We start from the raw sequence: 16,503 nt of genomic DNA on the forward strand, positions 1-16,503 counted from the left end.
TTCTTGGTCCTTCTTAAAGGATAGCTTGCTTTCTGGTGCTTCTAGTCCATATCTGTTTGGGGGGACAGGACGGACCTTGGTAACATGCTGGGGAGGATCAACTTGGGATCGTTTTCATTGCTCAGAATTAGTTCTTTTTAATGAAAAAAAAAGTTGACAGCCCCTGATCTAGGCAAGGATGGAGAAACATATCCAAAGCCACCCCTGCTGAGAAATGGAGAAGACTATAGATGTTATTGTTTGCTTCTCATATCTGCTTGTACTGACTCTCCAAGAAAGGTGCCACCCTGCCATTTTTCTTTATATGGCTGAAAATCTAAGTTTTCTTCTTTTTTTTCCCAGTTAGAAAGGTGAGATGCTGAGAATCTGTATTCTCTAACACAGGGGTGTCAAACCCATTTTGTTATGGGGGCCAAATCTGACATAAATGAGACCTTGTCAGGCCAGGGCATGTCAGGCCAGGCGATGTGAAAGATTAGGTAGCAAAGATACAAACTTTATAAACGATGCAGACAAACACAAATATATATACTAAAAAACCTTAAAACATGCATAAAACATTAGCACTCATTGGTCTTAAAGGTGCTTTCTTCGTACCTCTCCCATGGGATCCAGGGAACTGAGCAAAGGAAGCTCTCACACTTTCCTTCCTTTCTCAGGGGACCAGGAGAGGGAGGAGCCTCAACCAAGAGAAGGAAGAGAGGCTTAGCTCAGTAGCTCTGCTGTGCAATTGAGAGAACCTGACAAAGCAAGTTCACCCTCCTCCTCTTCCTTTCCAAGGAGGAGCCTCAACCAATGGAGAAAGTAGAGGTTTTGCTCTATAGCTCCTGTGCAAGTGAGCAAGCCTGGCAAAGCAAACTGTGATGCAGAAGGAAGCAAGAGAAAGAGAGACGGAAACAGATGACAGCCAGTTGCTTGGGGGCCTGACAAGAGCTTTCCGAGGGCCCGATTTGGCCCCCAGGCTACATGTTTGACACCCCTGCTGTGATATTGGTCTTGAAAACATAGTTTTCATTTATCCCACCAAGCTGGGCTCAAACATTTAACTTCTTCCTTTCTTTCTCAGGTGGCCCCAATTCACTTTGCAAACTTGTATAAAATTTACATTTTACTGGCAGACTGGGATCCATTACCTTTGTTGCGTAATTTTTTGGGCCAAAGGCCTGAAACTCACTGGATGACCTTGGGAATCAAATGTAGTAGGCATGTAGATGACTGAGAAAAAGTAACTTCCTGCTTTGTCCAGACTGACAAAACAAAGGAGAGTACAATTTAGGGTTGTACCAGACCGCAGAGATCAGCAATCGGTAATCCCAAACTTGTTCTGTTCTACCTTTCTTGCCAAGGAACTTGAAGCACCAGAATCTGACCCACCTAGGAGACCCCCAACCTTCTATCAAAACAATGTTTCTGAAGTAAGATATTGTCTTTCTTCCATCATTGATTGGTTTGGGGATGCTTACAGTGTGCCCAAAGCTGCCTGTTTGGACCCAGCCTTTGTATCTACCATGCCTGTCTTTCCCCAAGGCAGGCAGACATGGATTAGCAAGTAGTCACACTGTTGATTCACTGTGTGTGTGTGTGTATATATATATATATTGGCCACTGTGTGATACAGAGTGTTGGATTGGATGGGCCATTGACCTGATCCAACATGGTTTCTCTTATGTTCTTATGTTCTAATTTCTCAGAAGGAACACATGGATCTTTATTATTCTTTTTCCTCTGATAATGGCAAGAAGATTATTGTATGCTCAGAAATTGAAATCTCCAATATTACCTACAATAGGAAAATGGCTGGTGAGGAAGGTGGACCTTGCGGAGATGGCCAAACTTACCTCCTCGATCAGGGAAAAGACATTGACTGCATTTATTGCTAACTGGAAACCCATATAGATCCCCCCCCCCCATTGAAACTTAAAAAAATGAATGGATGATTTACTGTTTTGAAGTAAAAGAGGAGGAAAAATAGGTTATAGATAAAGGAGAGGTCTTTTATGTAGCTGTAGAGAAGATGAATAGAGAAACTCTCTATTAAAGTCCTGTCTCACATCATATTTTATTGTGTAAAACATGAAGCTGAATGAAATAGTTTTTTGTGTACCATTATATCTCACCTTCTTGGAAGGTCGGACCAAGAGAGACTAGTATTCCTATTGTCAGATAAATATATTAATTTCCAAGTGGCAAGATTTGTGACTGCCGTTATAGATTTTTTTTTAAAGAGTAATGAGATATATTGGACTAATTTCCATTTTACCACTTGTCAAGTCAACGGATTCAAGAATGAGTCAAAGTTGATACTAAAACTTCATTTATTGATAACCGGTACTCTGGCGCAAGCCTCTAGCTTGCTAAGAATGAAACCAATACATTGAAACATGGGTTTTAAGATACACTTCAAAAACATTCCTACCGGGGGGGGGGGCGTTTACAGGAGGAAACATTCACACATAACTACTAGATACTTTCTCAGGCGATATCTAGCCAGCGCCCTTGAATTGTTATGCAAGGCTTCCTCCCACCTCAGGCCCTGAGAAGGCGCCAACTATTTCCTTCACACCAGTTGCAAATCAAAATAAGAAAAAGGGGAGAAGGGAAGCAACTAAGGTAAAACATTAGCAGCAGTGGATCCATTATGATTTTAACAGGGCCTATGGCTTAGGCCCTGATCCCCCAGTCTTAAGCCATTATTAGTCGATCTTGACACCACTTTGTGTTATTTTATTGTTGTACTGAATGTTTTATTGAGGGTTTTTTTCAATTGTTAGATCTAGTTTTTAGTTGCTATGGCATTTTGTTGGCAATACAATAAAGACTGATTGATTGATTGATTGAATAGAGAAACTAAGATGTAGCTGTCGTAGATGAAAACTGAAACATGCTCTCTTTTTTCTCATTTTGTTTTTTCTTAATTTTTCTGTGGTTCTTTTTTCTTTTAGCCTTTTTATTGATCTTAATGAAAAATCAATAAAATGTATAAAGGAAAAAAACTATGAAAATACATAAAGGGGGGAAAAATTCTCATCCCTCCTTCTTCCCAGTGCAGATCTGAAGAGCCATCCAAAGAAGATAAAACCATAGTACCTCATAATACATAGAACAGCAAGAAAACAATTTACAAGCAGTGCAAAGTGCCATACAAATTGCAGAACAGATCAACCATCTTTTTGACTAGCTAGCGGTATCAGTTGGTATACATTAACCCTCAAGCACCTTCCAAAGGTATCCTAAAAAGTTGTCCTTTGAAGAGTTTTCAAATTTTGTTCCACTTGACCAAAAAAGTCAAGGTCATGATCACAGTATGTTAAACTGACCGTGTCTAATTGCTGTGTACATGGAACCCGTCAGTGTGATGATTGTCCCCAGAATGTGCAGTCTATCTAGAAAACATTGAGTAAAAGTGAGGGCTATGAAGGATTTGTGTGCAGAGCTTTTCTTGTAGAAAAAGCCCCGCATGAGCTCATTTGTATATTAGGCCACATCTCCTGATGGCAAGCCAGCCGGAATTGCGTTCCTGCTAAAAAAAAAAAAAGCCATGTGTGTGTATATATGTCAGAGAGAACATTTGGGGGGCTGGGGCAAGAAATGCTGAAAGTTTCTAGAAGGAGTTAGGTCAAAACATGGATTGTTCTGTTGGACATGTGCTGTCTAATGAATCTGATGCAACATTAGTGGCTGTGCTGTTAGCACAGACATCTGTAGTTAAGGCACATATAACAGAGGCTCCCTACTATATCATCCAAGGAAAACAAAACCTTATAGTGGAACTCCTGTAATTTCTCACTGTTTGTGGAAATAAGAACAGTTGCATTATCTTAACCACAGGTCTATAATGTAGATTAGGGAAAACAGCAGGTTTTATAGCTGAGTAAAAATTAAATTGTCACTGTCTTGGTGCTTGGGGGGGGGGGGCAAAGTGGAAGGGCTTCTAGCCCCACTTGTGAACCTCCTTTTTTGGGGCCACTGTGTGACACAGAGTGTTGGACTGGATGGGCCATTGGCCTGATCCAACATGACTTCTCTTATATTTTTATGTTCTTAACATTTGACCAAAAGTAGTCAAGTTTCTGGCTGGTCCTAAACAATTCCTAGACTAATTAAAGCAATCCATAAATGCTCAGTGTTTTTGTTCAAAGCCTCATCTTCTCAATTGTTTGGCCACTGCCTTGTGGATCTCTTTGTTCCGTAAACTATAAATGATGGGATTAAGCATAGGTGTGACCAATATGTAAAAGACAGCTGTTTGCTTGTCACGATCAATAACTTCATCCCCACTAGGTCTTATGCACATAAAGATGAGGGTACCATAGAACAGGAAGACCACCAGCAGATGGGAGGTACAAGTGGAAAGTGCCTTTCGTCGTCCAACTCTTGACATTCGAAACACAGAGTAGAGAATGCACCCATAGGAGGTTAGGATAACTGAAAAGGGACCCACAAGGATCAATGTAGATGCAATCAAAATAATGGGTTCTGTGTAGCGGGTTTCTTTACACGTATATTTAAATACAACTGGCTGCTCACAGAAGAAGTGGTTGATGTGGTTGCTCCCACAAAAGGGGACAGAAATAGTGCAGGTCACATTGACTGAACCAATGAGAAACCCAACTGCCCAGAAAGCTGAGATGAGCTGCCACTGGTGTTTCCTGCTCATAACAGCAGTATATGTCAAGGGGCTGCAAATGGCCAAGCTGCGGTCATAGGCCATGCCAGCTAGAAGAAGGCATTCAATGCATCCCAGGCAGGTGGTAGCATACATCTGGGCTACACAGCGGGTGAAGGAGATAGCACCATTTCCTGTTATCTGGTGAGCCAGCATCTGAGGCATAGTTGATGTGACAAAACAGATCTCCAGGCCAGCAAGATGTGTGAGGAAGAAGTACATGGGTGTGTGGAGGCATGGGTTGGTCCACACAAGTACTATGATCAGCAGATTCCCCACAATAGTAGCTGAGTACATGAGGAAGAATACCACAAAGAGAAGAATCTGAGTCTTGCGATGGTTGGAGAGTCCCACCAAGATGAACTCTGTGACAAAGGTGACATTCTCAGCTCTCATCCTGGGTGCAAAGAAAATTTTATTTATTTATGTATTTATTTTGTTGCATTTATATTCCGCCCTCCCCTAACGGGCAGGGCAGCTAACAACAGTTAAAATAACAGAGTGTTAAATTCAAAGTACGATACAACCATTAAAGCATGCCAACAGTTCATACAATTTAAAATACGTACATAGTACAGTTCCAGGTGCAGCAGTAAGATTCCCAGTTGCAACCGTTAAACACAGACCAATTTCCCACTTGGCTTGTTCCCATGTCGGCGCTCTTTTCCCCTGACGCTTCCGTCTGATTTCACACAAACTGCCGCAGGGCTGCGACTTGCCCTGCCTCTTTCCCATGGCACAGGGAAAAAGCACTAAAGCATCCACAATAAAGAATAGTTTCTATTCATATACAAAACATAGAAACCTTGTGCAATGAATATTACAAAGGTGCAATGGTATTCTCTGCAGAATAACAACGGCCATTGCCATGTATAATGTTGAGCTGTTGCCATGTATAATATTGTAAAAGATACTGAAGCTTGTAGAAGCCACGTGTGAAACAGGGCCATATGTGCATCCCTGTTGCGTCAATGTGCCTTGCTGTCGTTATGATCTACACCAGTTATGTCTAGAGAAGAAATGGAGCGCTGGACTCTGTTTTCACGGCTTATCTTATCACATTCCGACCCCTTTCTACAAAAACAAGAACTCTCATTGTAAATTTGAACTAATGGGACTTGGATGTGATACCATTGCACTTTTGTAATATTTATTGCACAAGGTTTCTATGTTTTGTATGAATAGAAATTAATTATTCTTGAGGCTGGTTTATCATGGATGCTTTAGTGCTTTTTTCCTGCTCCATTTTTCCACATTACTCTTTTTTGGGTTGCTCTTCTTCTGGCAAGCAAGATCCTCTGAAAACTGGTTTCTGTTTGCCACAGGAAAGAGGCGGGGCGAGTCGCAGCCCTGCGGCAGCTTGTGCAAAATTGAATGGAAGCGTTGGGGTGAAAAGAGCTCTGATAATGAAACAAGCCTATTGAGGAATTGGTCACACAAACCAACCTGTGAAATTCAGCACCATTCGGGGTGTGTTTGTCCCCAGATTCAGGTATATTGGATCCAAAAATATCAGTGCCCTTGAAATTCCCAAATTCCAATACCGATATGATATTTGGACCTGTGACTTCACTATGGGGACCATTATAGTCAATGGGGAATCTATCCAGGGGTATTTGTGAGGGGTTTGTTGTTTGAGACAGAGGCACCAATTTTGCAGCGTCTCTGATAGTGCCTCTTTTCAGAAGAACCCCCAAGTCTCAATAATATTGGATGAGGGGGTCCAGTTGTATAGGCCCTTAAAGAAGGTGCCCATACCCTCTATTTTTTCCAGTGGAAGAAAAATAGCCACGAAAGGAAGAGTAACAGAAGCACAGCAGAACAGAATCAAAGTCCCAGAAAGAGTTCCTTTTCAATTTCAATTTCAGACCTTTAATAGCATAGCATATAATACAGAAAAGGATTTGAATAGACAAAATAAGTCAGGATTAAACTTAGATTATTTTTGATTTAATTTCCACCCATTGGTTCTGGTCCTACCTTCTGGGGACACAAAAAACAATTCCACACCATCCTCTATATGACAGCCCTTCAAGTACTTGGTGATCATATCACCTCTCAGCCGCCTTCTCTCCAGGCTAAACATGCCCACCTCCTTCAACCTTTCTCCATAGGACTTGGACTCCAGACCCCTCACCATCTTCGTTGCCCTCCTCTGGACCCATTCCAGCTTGTCTATATTCTTCTTAAAATGTGGTACCCAAAACTGAACACAATACTCCAGGTGAGGTCTTACCAGAGCAGGGTAAAATGATGCCATCACTTCATCTGATCTGGACACTATACTTCTGTTGATACAGCCCAGAATTGCATTTGCCTTTTTAGCCACCACATCACACTGTTGACTCATGTTCAGCATGTAGTCCACTAAGACCCCTAGATCCTTTTTGCACATACTACTGCTAAGACAAATCTCCCCCATCCTATAACCATGCATTGGATTTTTCCTACCTAAATGCAGAACTTTACATTTATCCCTGTTAAAATTCATTTTACTGGTTTTAGCCCAGTTTTCTAGCCTTTCACGATCATCCTGTATCCTTCTACTGTATTTGCAACCCCTCCTAATTTAGTATCACCTGCAAATTTAATAAGCATTCCCTCTATTCCTTCATCCAAATAATTTATAAAGATGATGAACAAAACAGGTCCCAGGACAGATCCTTGAGGCACTCCACTTGTCACTCCTCTCAAAGAGGATGAGGAACCATTCAAAAGTATGCTTTGGGTGTGATCTGTCAACCAGTTACAACTCCATCTAATAGTAACAGGATCCAAACCGCATTTTACCAACTTGGATCAACTAGGTAGTCTTCATTACTCAGAAGTAGTTCTCTTTAATGAAAAAACCTTCGACACCCTAACCTAGACAATGGTGCAGAGACATGTCCAACTACAAAGCTCCCCCCCCCCCCCACACACACTGAACATTCTTATAGTATGTTTCTCAAATCTATTTATAATGACTCTCCAAGAAAGGTGCCACACTACCATTTTTCTTTATATGGCTGAGAACTAAACACTTTCTTGTTTCTCAGTTAGAAAGGTGGGATGCTCAGAATTCTATATTCTCTAGCAGACATTAGTTTTGGAAGCCTGGTTTTGATTTGCCACACCAAGGTGGGCTTGAGCACTGAAAATTCCTCCTTTCCTTCTAGGGTTGCCAAGTCCAATTCAAGAAATATCTGGGGACTTTGGAGGTGGAGCCAGGAGACTTTGGGGGGTGGAGCCAGGAGACATTAGGGTTGGAGCCAAGATCAAGGCTGTGACAAGCATAATTGAACTCCAAAGGGAGTTCTGACCATCACATTTAAAGGAACAGCACACCTTTTCAATTCCTTCCTTCCATAGGAAATAACGAAGGATAGGGGCACCTTCTTTTTGGGGCTCATAGAATTGGACCCCTTGTCCAATATTTTTGAAACTTGGGGGGGTATATTGGGGAGAGGCACTAGATGCTATACTGAAAATTTGGTGCCTTTATCCCAAAAAGCAGCCCCCCCCCCAGAGCCCCAGATACCCACAGATCAATTCTCCATGATTTTCTATGGGAATAAATCTCCATAGGGAATAATAGAGTTCCCAGCGGACATTTCCCTCCCCTCCCCCTGCTTTCTGATGACCCTGAAGCAGGGGGAGGGTCTCCAAACTGGGGGATCCCCTGCCCCCACCTGGGGATTGGCAACCCTATTCCCTTCTTAGGTGGAGCCAAGCCAATTTACAGCTGTGTCCGCAACTTATTTTTTACTGATAAACTGAGATCCATCCCCTTTGTTTTGTAAATTCGGGGCCTAATCCCTGAAACTCACTGGATGACTTCGGGAATCAAATACAATCGGTATGCAGGTGACTTTGAGAAAGTCTTCTTGTTCTACATACCACAATGGCACAAGTCAAGGCTTTTTGTAAGCATCCTAAATCCTTTTACAAATAAAGCTAAAGGCACAACATGCCCACTGTTAATAGAATAAAATTTACTAGAAAAAACAAAAGAAGAAGAAGATATTGGATTTATATCCCGCCCTCCACTCCGAAGAGTCTCAGAGCGGCTCACAATCTCCTTTCCCTTCCTCCCCCACAACAGACACCCTGTGAGGTGGGTGGGGCTGGAGAGGGCTCTCACAACAGCTGCCCTTTCAAGGACAACCTCTGCCAGAGCTATGGCTGACCCAAGGCCATTCCAGCAGGTGCAAGTGGAGGAGTGGGGAATCAAACCTGGCTCTCCCAGATAAGAGTCCGCACACTTAACCACTACACCAAACTGGCTCTCCAAAAAACCCAAAGAAATTCAAGTGACCCCATTGCAGAAGATAACCTCCCAGGTGTTCACAACAAGCATGATGGGATTTCCCAGGATTTCTCAGTGACCTCAAGGGAAAGCCAACACCATCCTCTCACACAAGTGCTAGTGATGGAGAGTTTGATGCTTTGAAAAGGCTGCTGTCGCTGCCAGCTTCTCAGTGGCCAGACAGCTTCTACCTTGTTCTTCCATTATGAGGGCAGAATCCATGTAGAATACTCTGGCTGCTCAAGAGCAAGAACTGAATATCCTTGAAAAGTTAATTTTGGGATTTGGACACAGACACACCCGGGGGGGGGGGAACTATTGATTATATATTATAGTTGGGAATATCATACTTAATTTTCTACCGGTGTCACTCCAGAGTTGGAAACGACTGGTGCTTGCACAGGGGACTACCTTAACCATTAGACATTAAAATCTCCCCAGTGCTATTAGAAAGAAAGTGGTAAAAAACAACAACACTCAGAATTTCCAAAGAGGATCTCAGTTCTCAGTCCATCTAGCCGAAGGCTTTCTATTTCAATTTGCAGCTACGCTCCACGGACACTGGCAGATATCTAAGCTCCATGGGTTAACTGGAGATAACTTGGATCTTACACATAAAAAGGCAGGAAGCCACAGACCATAAACTACCTTGGCTGGTCCTTCTCCATCCAATTTGTAAAGGTTTCTAAGATAAGAATCAAGCTGGCTTCTTCAAAGCTGCCCCACTGATTTCAGGGACAGAAGATGGGGAGCCTGCTGCCTTTGTTCTTTCTGTGACTTCTCTTAAAAGCTATCATTAAAGGCTTGAGATTCAGGGAGACAATAAAGACTTTGGATCTCATCCTCATGGACTCCTCCTGATCCCTTTGGTGCTTTCATTTGTCTGAAAGGGTTTGTTGTTTGTACCTTCAATCTCTTGGGTGTCTCAAGCAATTAGTATAGAACAGTGTTTCCCATATGCAGGAACGTGACCCGGTACCGGGCCACGGAAGCCTCACTACTGAGTCACAAGAAAAGCCAAAGTTAGCCCCACCCATAGCAAAGCTAGCCCAACCTGCAGCAAAGCATGACCTCTGCTCTGCTTCCTTCCTTCCCCTCTCTCTCTGCTGTGCAGAGAAAAGCTATCCTTGAAGACTGACACAGGCTGCAAAGCCTGCTCTTCATTTGGTTTCCTTCCTTCTCCCATCTCTCTGTTGTGCAGATAAAAGCTAGCCTTGAAGACTAACACAGGCTGCAAAGCCTGAGCTCTCTTTGGCTTCCTTCCTTCCTCCGTCTCTGTGTTGTGCAGAGAGGAGCTGGGCTGCCTCTCCTTCCTTCTCCCCCCCTCCCAGTGTTTGAGAGAAAAGCTGGTGTCCACTGGCACTTTAGACCCATGAAGTGTTCTGCAAGGTATGAGCTTTCCTGTGCCTTGCAGTATGTTCTTTTGGGGAGATTTCCCCAGGAGGCCTGGGTGGCAAAATAGGGGTGGTGGTTTTTTTTCAGCCGGGAGGGGCGGGGAGTGGACATTCCAGTAGCTATTTTTTTTTACCAAACGACCCCTGACTGAGGTCATCTGATGGTGAGGAAGGCTACCCCCCTCTTCTTTCTTTCTTTCTTTCTTTCTTTCTTTCTTTCTTTCTTTCTTTCTTTCTTTCTTTCTTTCTTTCTTTCTTTCTTTCTTTCTTTCTTTCTTTCTTTCTTTCTTTCTTTCTTTCTTTCTTTCTTTCTTTCTTTCTTTCTTTCTTTCTTTCTTTCTTTCTTTCTTTCCCTGCAAGTGATGCTCTGTCTGTATTCTTGGTGCTGGGAGGGGGGAAAGCAACAGTGGGAGGGCTTCTAGTGCCCTGGCCCCACTAGTGGACATTCTGGAAGTGACATCACAGGAAAAGGTGGCGTTTTGGTTCAGTGTGCTCCAGAAGTGACATCACTTGGCCCTTGACACCACAGGAAATGACATAATTCCTGTCTCCCGGCTCTACCCCCAAAGTCTCCTGTCTCCACCCCCAAATTTTAGTGGGTCATGAAGGAGAAGTGTAAAAATAACCAGGCCACGGGAAAGAAAAGTTTGGGAAACCCTGGTATAGAAGACATGTGGAGGGGGGGGGGGCTCCAAGTCACCCAAGGCCATGGTTGTTTCAGGGGTCAATTTGTAGAAAAATAGGTGGTGGAACTCATCGAGCGATTGTTATGCAGCTGCACCTACTATTCAATAGACAAGTTAGGTAGGTAGGAGGAGGGGCTATCAGAAAGGTTCAGGAGCTGTGTTCCTGTGAGCACCCGCTCAATTCAAGGGCTGGTTGTTTTACTCAAAAGGTAGTTCCTTTCTCTTCAATATGGTTTTCCAGTGAAATACAAGGTGGACCAAGCCAAAGGGTAACTCTAAGTGCTACAACACCGCCATCTTGTTATAGCTTTCATCCCTCCTTGAACATGTGAGCTCTGGATCAAAATGAGGCCTTTGGGGCTCACTTCGTAGCAGGAACTCCTTTGCATATTAGACTACACCACCCCCCCCGATGTAGCCAATCCTCCAAAAGCTTACAGGGCTTTTCTTACAGGGCCTACTGTAAGCTCTTGGAGGATTGGCTACATCAGGGGGTGTGGTCTAATATGCAAAGGAGCTCCTGCTACAACGTGAGCTCAGCCTGGATCAATGTAAGCTGCTTTGGGTTTCCACTGGGGGAAAAGACTGAATTTAAATTAAGGAATAAATAATCAGATCAAATGAATTGCCTTACCAAAGGTTTCATGGCCTCTTGAGCAAACAAACTCTTTTTATAACCAGGCTGCTTAAAATGGCAGTTTGAGCTGAATCCCTGAGCATTCACAAAGGGTAAACCCAAACTTCACAAAACAAAGTGGGAAATTCTTCATAGGTAATGTGGTGGTTCCAACCATAGAATCATCAAATGACAGAGCTGGAAGGGGCCACACAGGCCATCTAGTCCAACCACCTGCTCAATGAAGGATCAACCTAGAGCATCCCTGATCTAAGTGTAGTGTTAGTTCAGCAACTGCTTAAAGACTTGAGTGGGAGTTCATCCCCCTCCCAGTAGCTGATTCCACTGCTGAACAACTCTTACTGTAAACAAGTTTTCCTAATATTCAGCCAATACCTTCCCACCCAATTTAAACCCATTGTTATGAGTCCTCTCTTCTGCTGCCAACAGCAACAGCTCCTTGCCCTCCTCTAAGTGACAGCCCTTTAAAAACTTAAAGACAGCAATCATGTCCCCCTCAACCTCCTCTTCTCCAGACTGAACATTTTCAAGTCCCTTAGCCGTTCCTCATAGGGCTTGGTCTCCACAGGCCCCAGATCATCCTCGTTGCTCTCCTGTACACCTGCTCAGCCTGTCCACATCCTTCTTGAAGTGAGGCCTCCAAGACTGCACACAAGACTCCAGGTGTGGCCTGACCAATACAGTGGGACAATGACATCTTGCAATGTCATACCTCTGTTGATACACCCAAGATGGCATTAGCCTTTTTTGTTGCTTCATCACACCGGCTGCTCATATCTAACTTATGGTCCACCCGTACGCCAATATCTTGTTCATACGCACTGTTAACAAGAGGTTCACCCCCCCCCCCCATCCAGTATGCGTGTTGATAATTTTTGTTGCCCAGATGTAGAATTTGGCACTTATCCTTGTTAAATTGCATCTTGTCTACATCTGCCCACTTTTCCAGTGTATTCAGATCTCACTGAACTCTATCTTCTGGTGTGTTTGCTGCCCTTCCCAATGTTGTGTCCTCTTCAGATTTAATGAGCAACCCTTCCACACCCTCATCCAGAACACTGATAAAGATATTGAAAAGTACTGGGCTCAGAATCAAGCCCAGGGACACCCTACTGGACACCTCCCTCCATTCAGTTGAAATGCCCCTGACAACGACTCTATGGGCGTTTTCGCACTGACCTTTTACTGGCGCGACCACCCTCTTCACACCGGAGGATCTGCCCGGATTTCGCACAAGAAGCGCCGGCGCACCCAAAAGAGCCAGCGACTTCCGTCGCGAAACCCGCTCAAACGTTTTCCTGCTTCTTGGCGGTTTCCGTTTGAGCGGGTTTCGCAACGGAAGTCGCCGGCTCTTTTGGGTGCGCCGGCGCTTCTTGTGCGAAATCCGGGCAGATCCTCCGGTGTGAAGAGGGTGCTCGCGCCACTTGAAGGTCAGTGCGAAAACGCCCTTTGAGTTCAACATTCCAACCAGTTCCTTATCCACTTAACTATCTTAGAGTCCAGTCCATAGTCCTCTATCAATCTACAGTCCCCGTCAGGACATCATGCAGAACCCTATCAAAAGCTTGACTAAAGTCCAGGTAAACAACTGATGAATTGTTTAAATGTTTAATTAAAGTTTGAATTGAACTGTCTTGCTGTAATGTATTCCTTTTATGGTTTGTGAGCCGCCCTGAGCCTGCTGCGGCGAGTAGAATGGGATATAAATCTAATAAATCAAATTAAATCAAACGGCATTCTGTCAATCCAGCAAGATTGTCACTCAATCAAAGACGGAAATGAGATTGGTCTGGCAGGATCTGTTGGGGACAAATCCATCCTGACTTCCCCGGATCATGAAGTTGTTCTTTAGGTGCTCGCAGCAGTTTGATCCCTTTAAAATCTGCTCCAGTATCTTCCCTGGGTCAGAGGTCAGACTGACTGGCCTGTAGTTTCCTAGGCCATCCCTCCTCCCTATTTTTGAAAATTGATATAACATCTGCCCTCCTCCAGACTTGTGACACATCTCCTATCCTCCAAGAGGCCTGGAAGATAATAGACAAAGGCTCTGCAAGCTCTCTAGAAAGTTCTTTGAGCACTCTTGGGTACATACCATCTGGCCTGGGGATTTGTACTCATTCAGTGCAGCTACTTCTCTGTCCATGTCAACCAGCGGCCTGGATGCTGTGCCTTGCCTACTACCATCTCCAGATGAGGCTATTCTCATCTGCAGTGAAAAAACATAGGCAAACCAATGCAGCCAGGGGTTTACCTTCAATATTGCCTGCTCCTGTCATATTCCCCTTCTTATGGCAGGAAAGATAGAAGAGAACACCACCTGTACCTCCATTCTCTTCTGCTTTCTCCGGAGAACTTCACAGTCTGCTTTCATTCTGTCAATGGTGTTCATGGCCATACCCATCCTCCAAAGAGCCTTCGTTCAGCCTAAGAAACCTGTCCGGAGTCAGGGTCTTCACCCCTCCTCATGGACCTCCTGACTGGGAGCAACAGGCTGGCAACTCCCATGGCCACTGGGGGCGGCATTGATGCCAGCTGTCCCACCAAGACTTCAAGTACCTAGGTCCCATCCTGGGGATCCCTCACGAGTAACTCCCCGCTAACTGATGAAGAGGAGAGTGCCCACACCCTGCTGGGATTGGTTGGAGGCAAGGGCAGGGGGAGCAGGGTTGGGAATGTTATGGATGCAGACTCAAGTGAGAACTGAGTTGGGTGTTCCTGCCTGGCTCATTGAGCCTGATGACCAGAGCTTGGGGACTTGGGAACAATGGGCAGCAGGATCCTAAACCCTGCTCCAATCACAGGCCCCCTACTGGTTTGAATGGACCAATCAAACGCTTGCACGGGAACACGGGTGTGTGTATATAGTTGACCCCATTGGCCCAGTTCAGCAGTCTTATGCTTAGCCTTGATTATGCTGAAATCAATAAAGAACTGATGTTGCACTACCACCTTGCCTCATCATTGCCTAGAACCCACTATATCATAGTGGTAACGAGGATGGGATCCTGGTGAGCGGCCCAGCCGGCATTGCATCACACATCGCTGCTCCAATCCACAGCTGATGAAATGGCTGCTACGCCAGGACCGATTCAAGCCTTCGATGTGGCCCGCCTGGAGAGATGGGAGACCTGGTTAGAGCAACTGGAGAACCACGCCGACTACAAGATCACGGGGTGCAAGAAGAAGGCGCTGCTGTTCATCTCCTGCAGCATGGACATCCTGGAGCTGGCCCAGGGTCTAATGGCACCTGTGATCCTCAAGGTGGCCACCTTCTATGAGATCATCACGGCCCTCACGACTCACTTTGCCCCACAACCAACCGTCCTGGCCCGCCGCCTCGAGTTCTCGGAGTGCCGCCAACAACCTAATGAGTCGGTGGCCAACTTCAGCACCGCCCTCTGCTGGTTGTCACTCTGCTGTGACTTTCCGGTCGTCGATGAAGCGCTAAGGGACCAGTTCATTTTTGGCCTGCAGGACAAGAAATTGAGGCAAAAATTGGACAATTCCACCCCTTCAAATTTCACTCAATGGAGAGCAGGGAAGGAGTAAATATTCACCCCACATTGGTGAAGAGACATATCATCACAGTCTCTCCTATAAGATGAGTGTATGAGTTGTCAACTGATTTATGGCAACCCCAGCAAGGGGATTTCAAGGCAAGTGAGAAGCAGAGATCCTTTGCCATTTAATTTTGTCTGAAAAGTCTTCCTTGGTGCTCCCCCATCCAAGTATTGAACCTGCTATGTTTCCAAGATCTGACAACATTGATCTATATCATACCAGTCTGCATTCACTCTCACTCATTACTAGAATGCAAACAGAATGATAGAATTACAGAGCTGGAAGGGGCCATAGAGGTCATCTAGTCCAACCCGCTGCTCAATGCAGGATCAGCCGAGAAATGGTCACCTTGGATCCTTGCCTTGGATGAAAAGTGGGGCATAAAAACATTCTAAATAAATAAAATAACCCTGAGTGTGAGAAGGCATATCTGGCATACCCTTACTTCCTGAGAGCTAGTTTGGTGTAGTGGTTAAGTGTGTGGACTCCTATCTGGGAGAATCGTGTTTAATTCTCCACTCCTTCACTTGCAGCTGCTGGAATGGCCTTGGGTCAGCCATAGCTCTGGCAGAGGTTGTCCTTGAAAGGACAGCTGCTGTAAGAGCTCTCTCAGCCCCACCCACCTCACAGGGTGTCTGTTGTGGGGGAGGAAGGTAAAGGAGATTGTGAGCCGCTCTGAGACACAGAGATTTGGAGTGGACGGCAGGATATAAATCCAATATCTTCTTCTTCTTCCTAGCTTTCTTTATTTCTGTCTGGGAGGAAAGGAAAGCTTTAACACTCTGTGCCACAGGGCTCTCTCTGTCTGGGACACTCTCATCTTTGCCATGTTGCTATAGAAGTCATGCATTACATTTGGTTTCTGTTAAATTCCTTGCGGCTTTACATAGTGCATAGAGTAAAACATTGCTTATTACATGCATAGTTCACTGAGGAAGAGGTCATTGGAATAAGGGATTACCTAGAATCCTCAAGGGGGCTAGGACTTCACATTGGACTTGATGGATTCCATTTAAGAACTGATGAGTGTGAACTTACAATGAACTCTGTGAATTAATTCTGTTTTCCTTTGGACTTTATGTACTCTGCCTGTTACTTTAATGCTCCATGTTAAGTGACAATAATATTGTGTATAATATAAATAGACTTGGACTCTGCTATCATTGGCATTTATGAAAACTGTTCTTTATTCGTATTCTTGTGTGCTATTACAGCTAACAGTGTGTTGGCTTATTTTGGCTATACAAATCATGACAGACTCCAGACTAAGT

General features: G+C 44.5%; 1 protein-coding gene across 1 annotated transcript; it reads right to left on the bottom strand.

Annotated features, from left to right (window-relative positions):
- Nucleotides 1-4,141: 4,141 nt before the first annotated feature.
- LOC132583200 (olfactory receptor 5V1-like) lies at nt 4,142-5,062 on the bottom strand. Its single transcript, XM_060254867.1, has one exon. The coding sequence runs from the start codon at nt 5,060-5,062 to the stop codon at nt 4,142-4,144; it is 921 nt and encodes a 306-aa protein (XP_060110850.1).
- Between the last annotated feature and the right edge of the window lie 11,441 nt (nt 5,063-16,503).

This window comes from Heteronotia binoei, chromosome 15, assembly GCF_032191835.1.
Source record: "Heteronotia binoei isolate CCM8104 ecotype False Entrance Well chromosome 15, APGP_CSIRO_Hbin_v1, whole genome shotgun sequence".
In the NCBI taxonomy this organism is placed as follows: Eukaryota; Metazoa; Chordata; class Lepidosauria; order Squamata; family Gekkonidae; genus Heteronotia; species Heteronotia binoei.

Bases quoted from the DNA above. Each gene is read 5' to 3' on its own strand.
- LOC132583200 (XM_060254867.1), bottom strand. From the start codon at position 5,062: ATGAGAGCTGAGAATGTCACCTTTGTCACAGAGTTCATCTTGGTGGGA.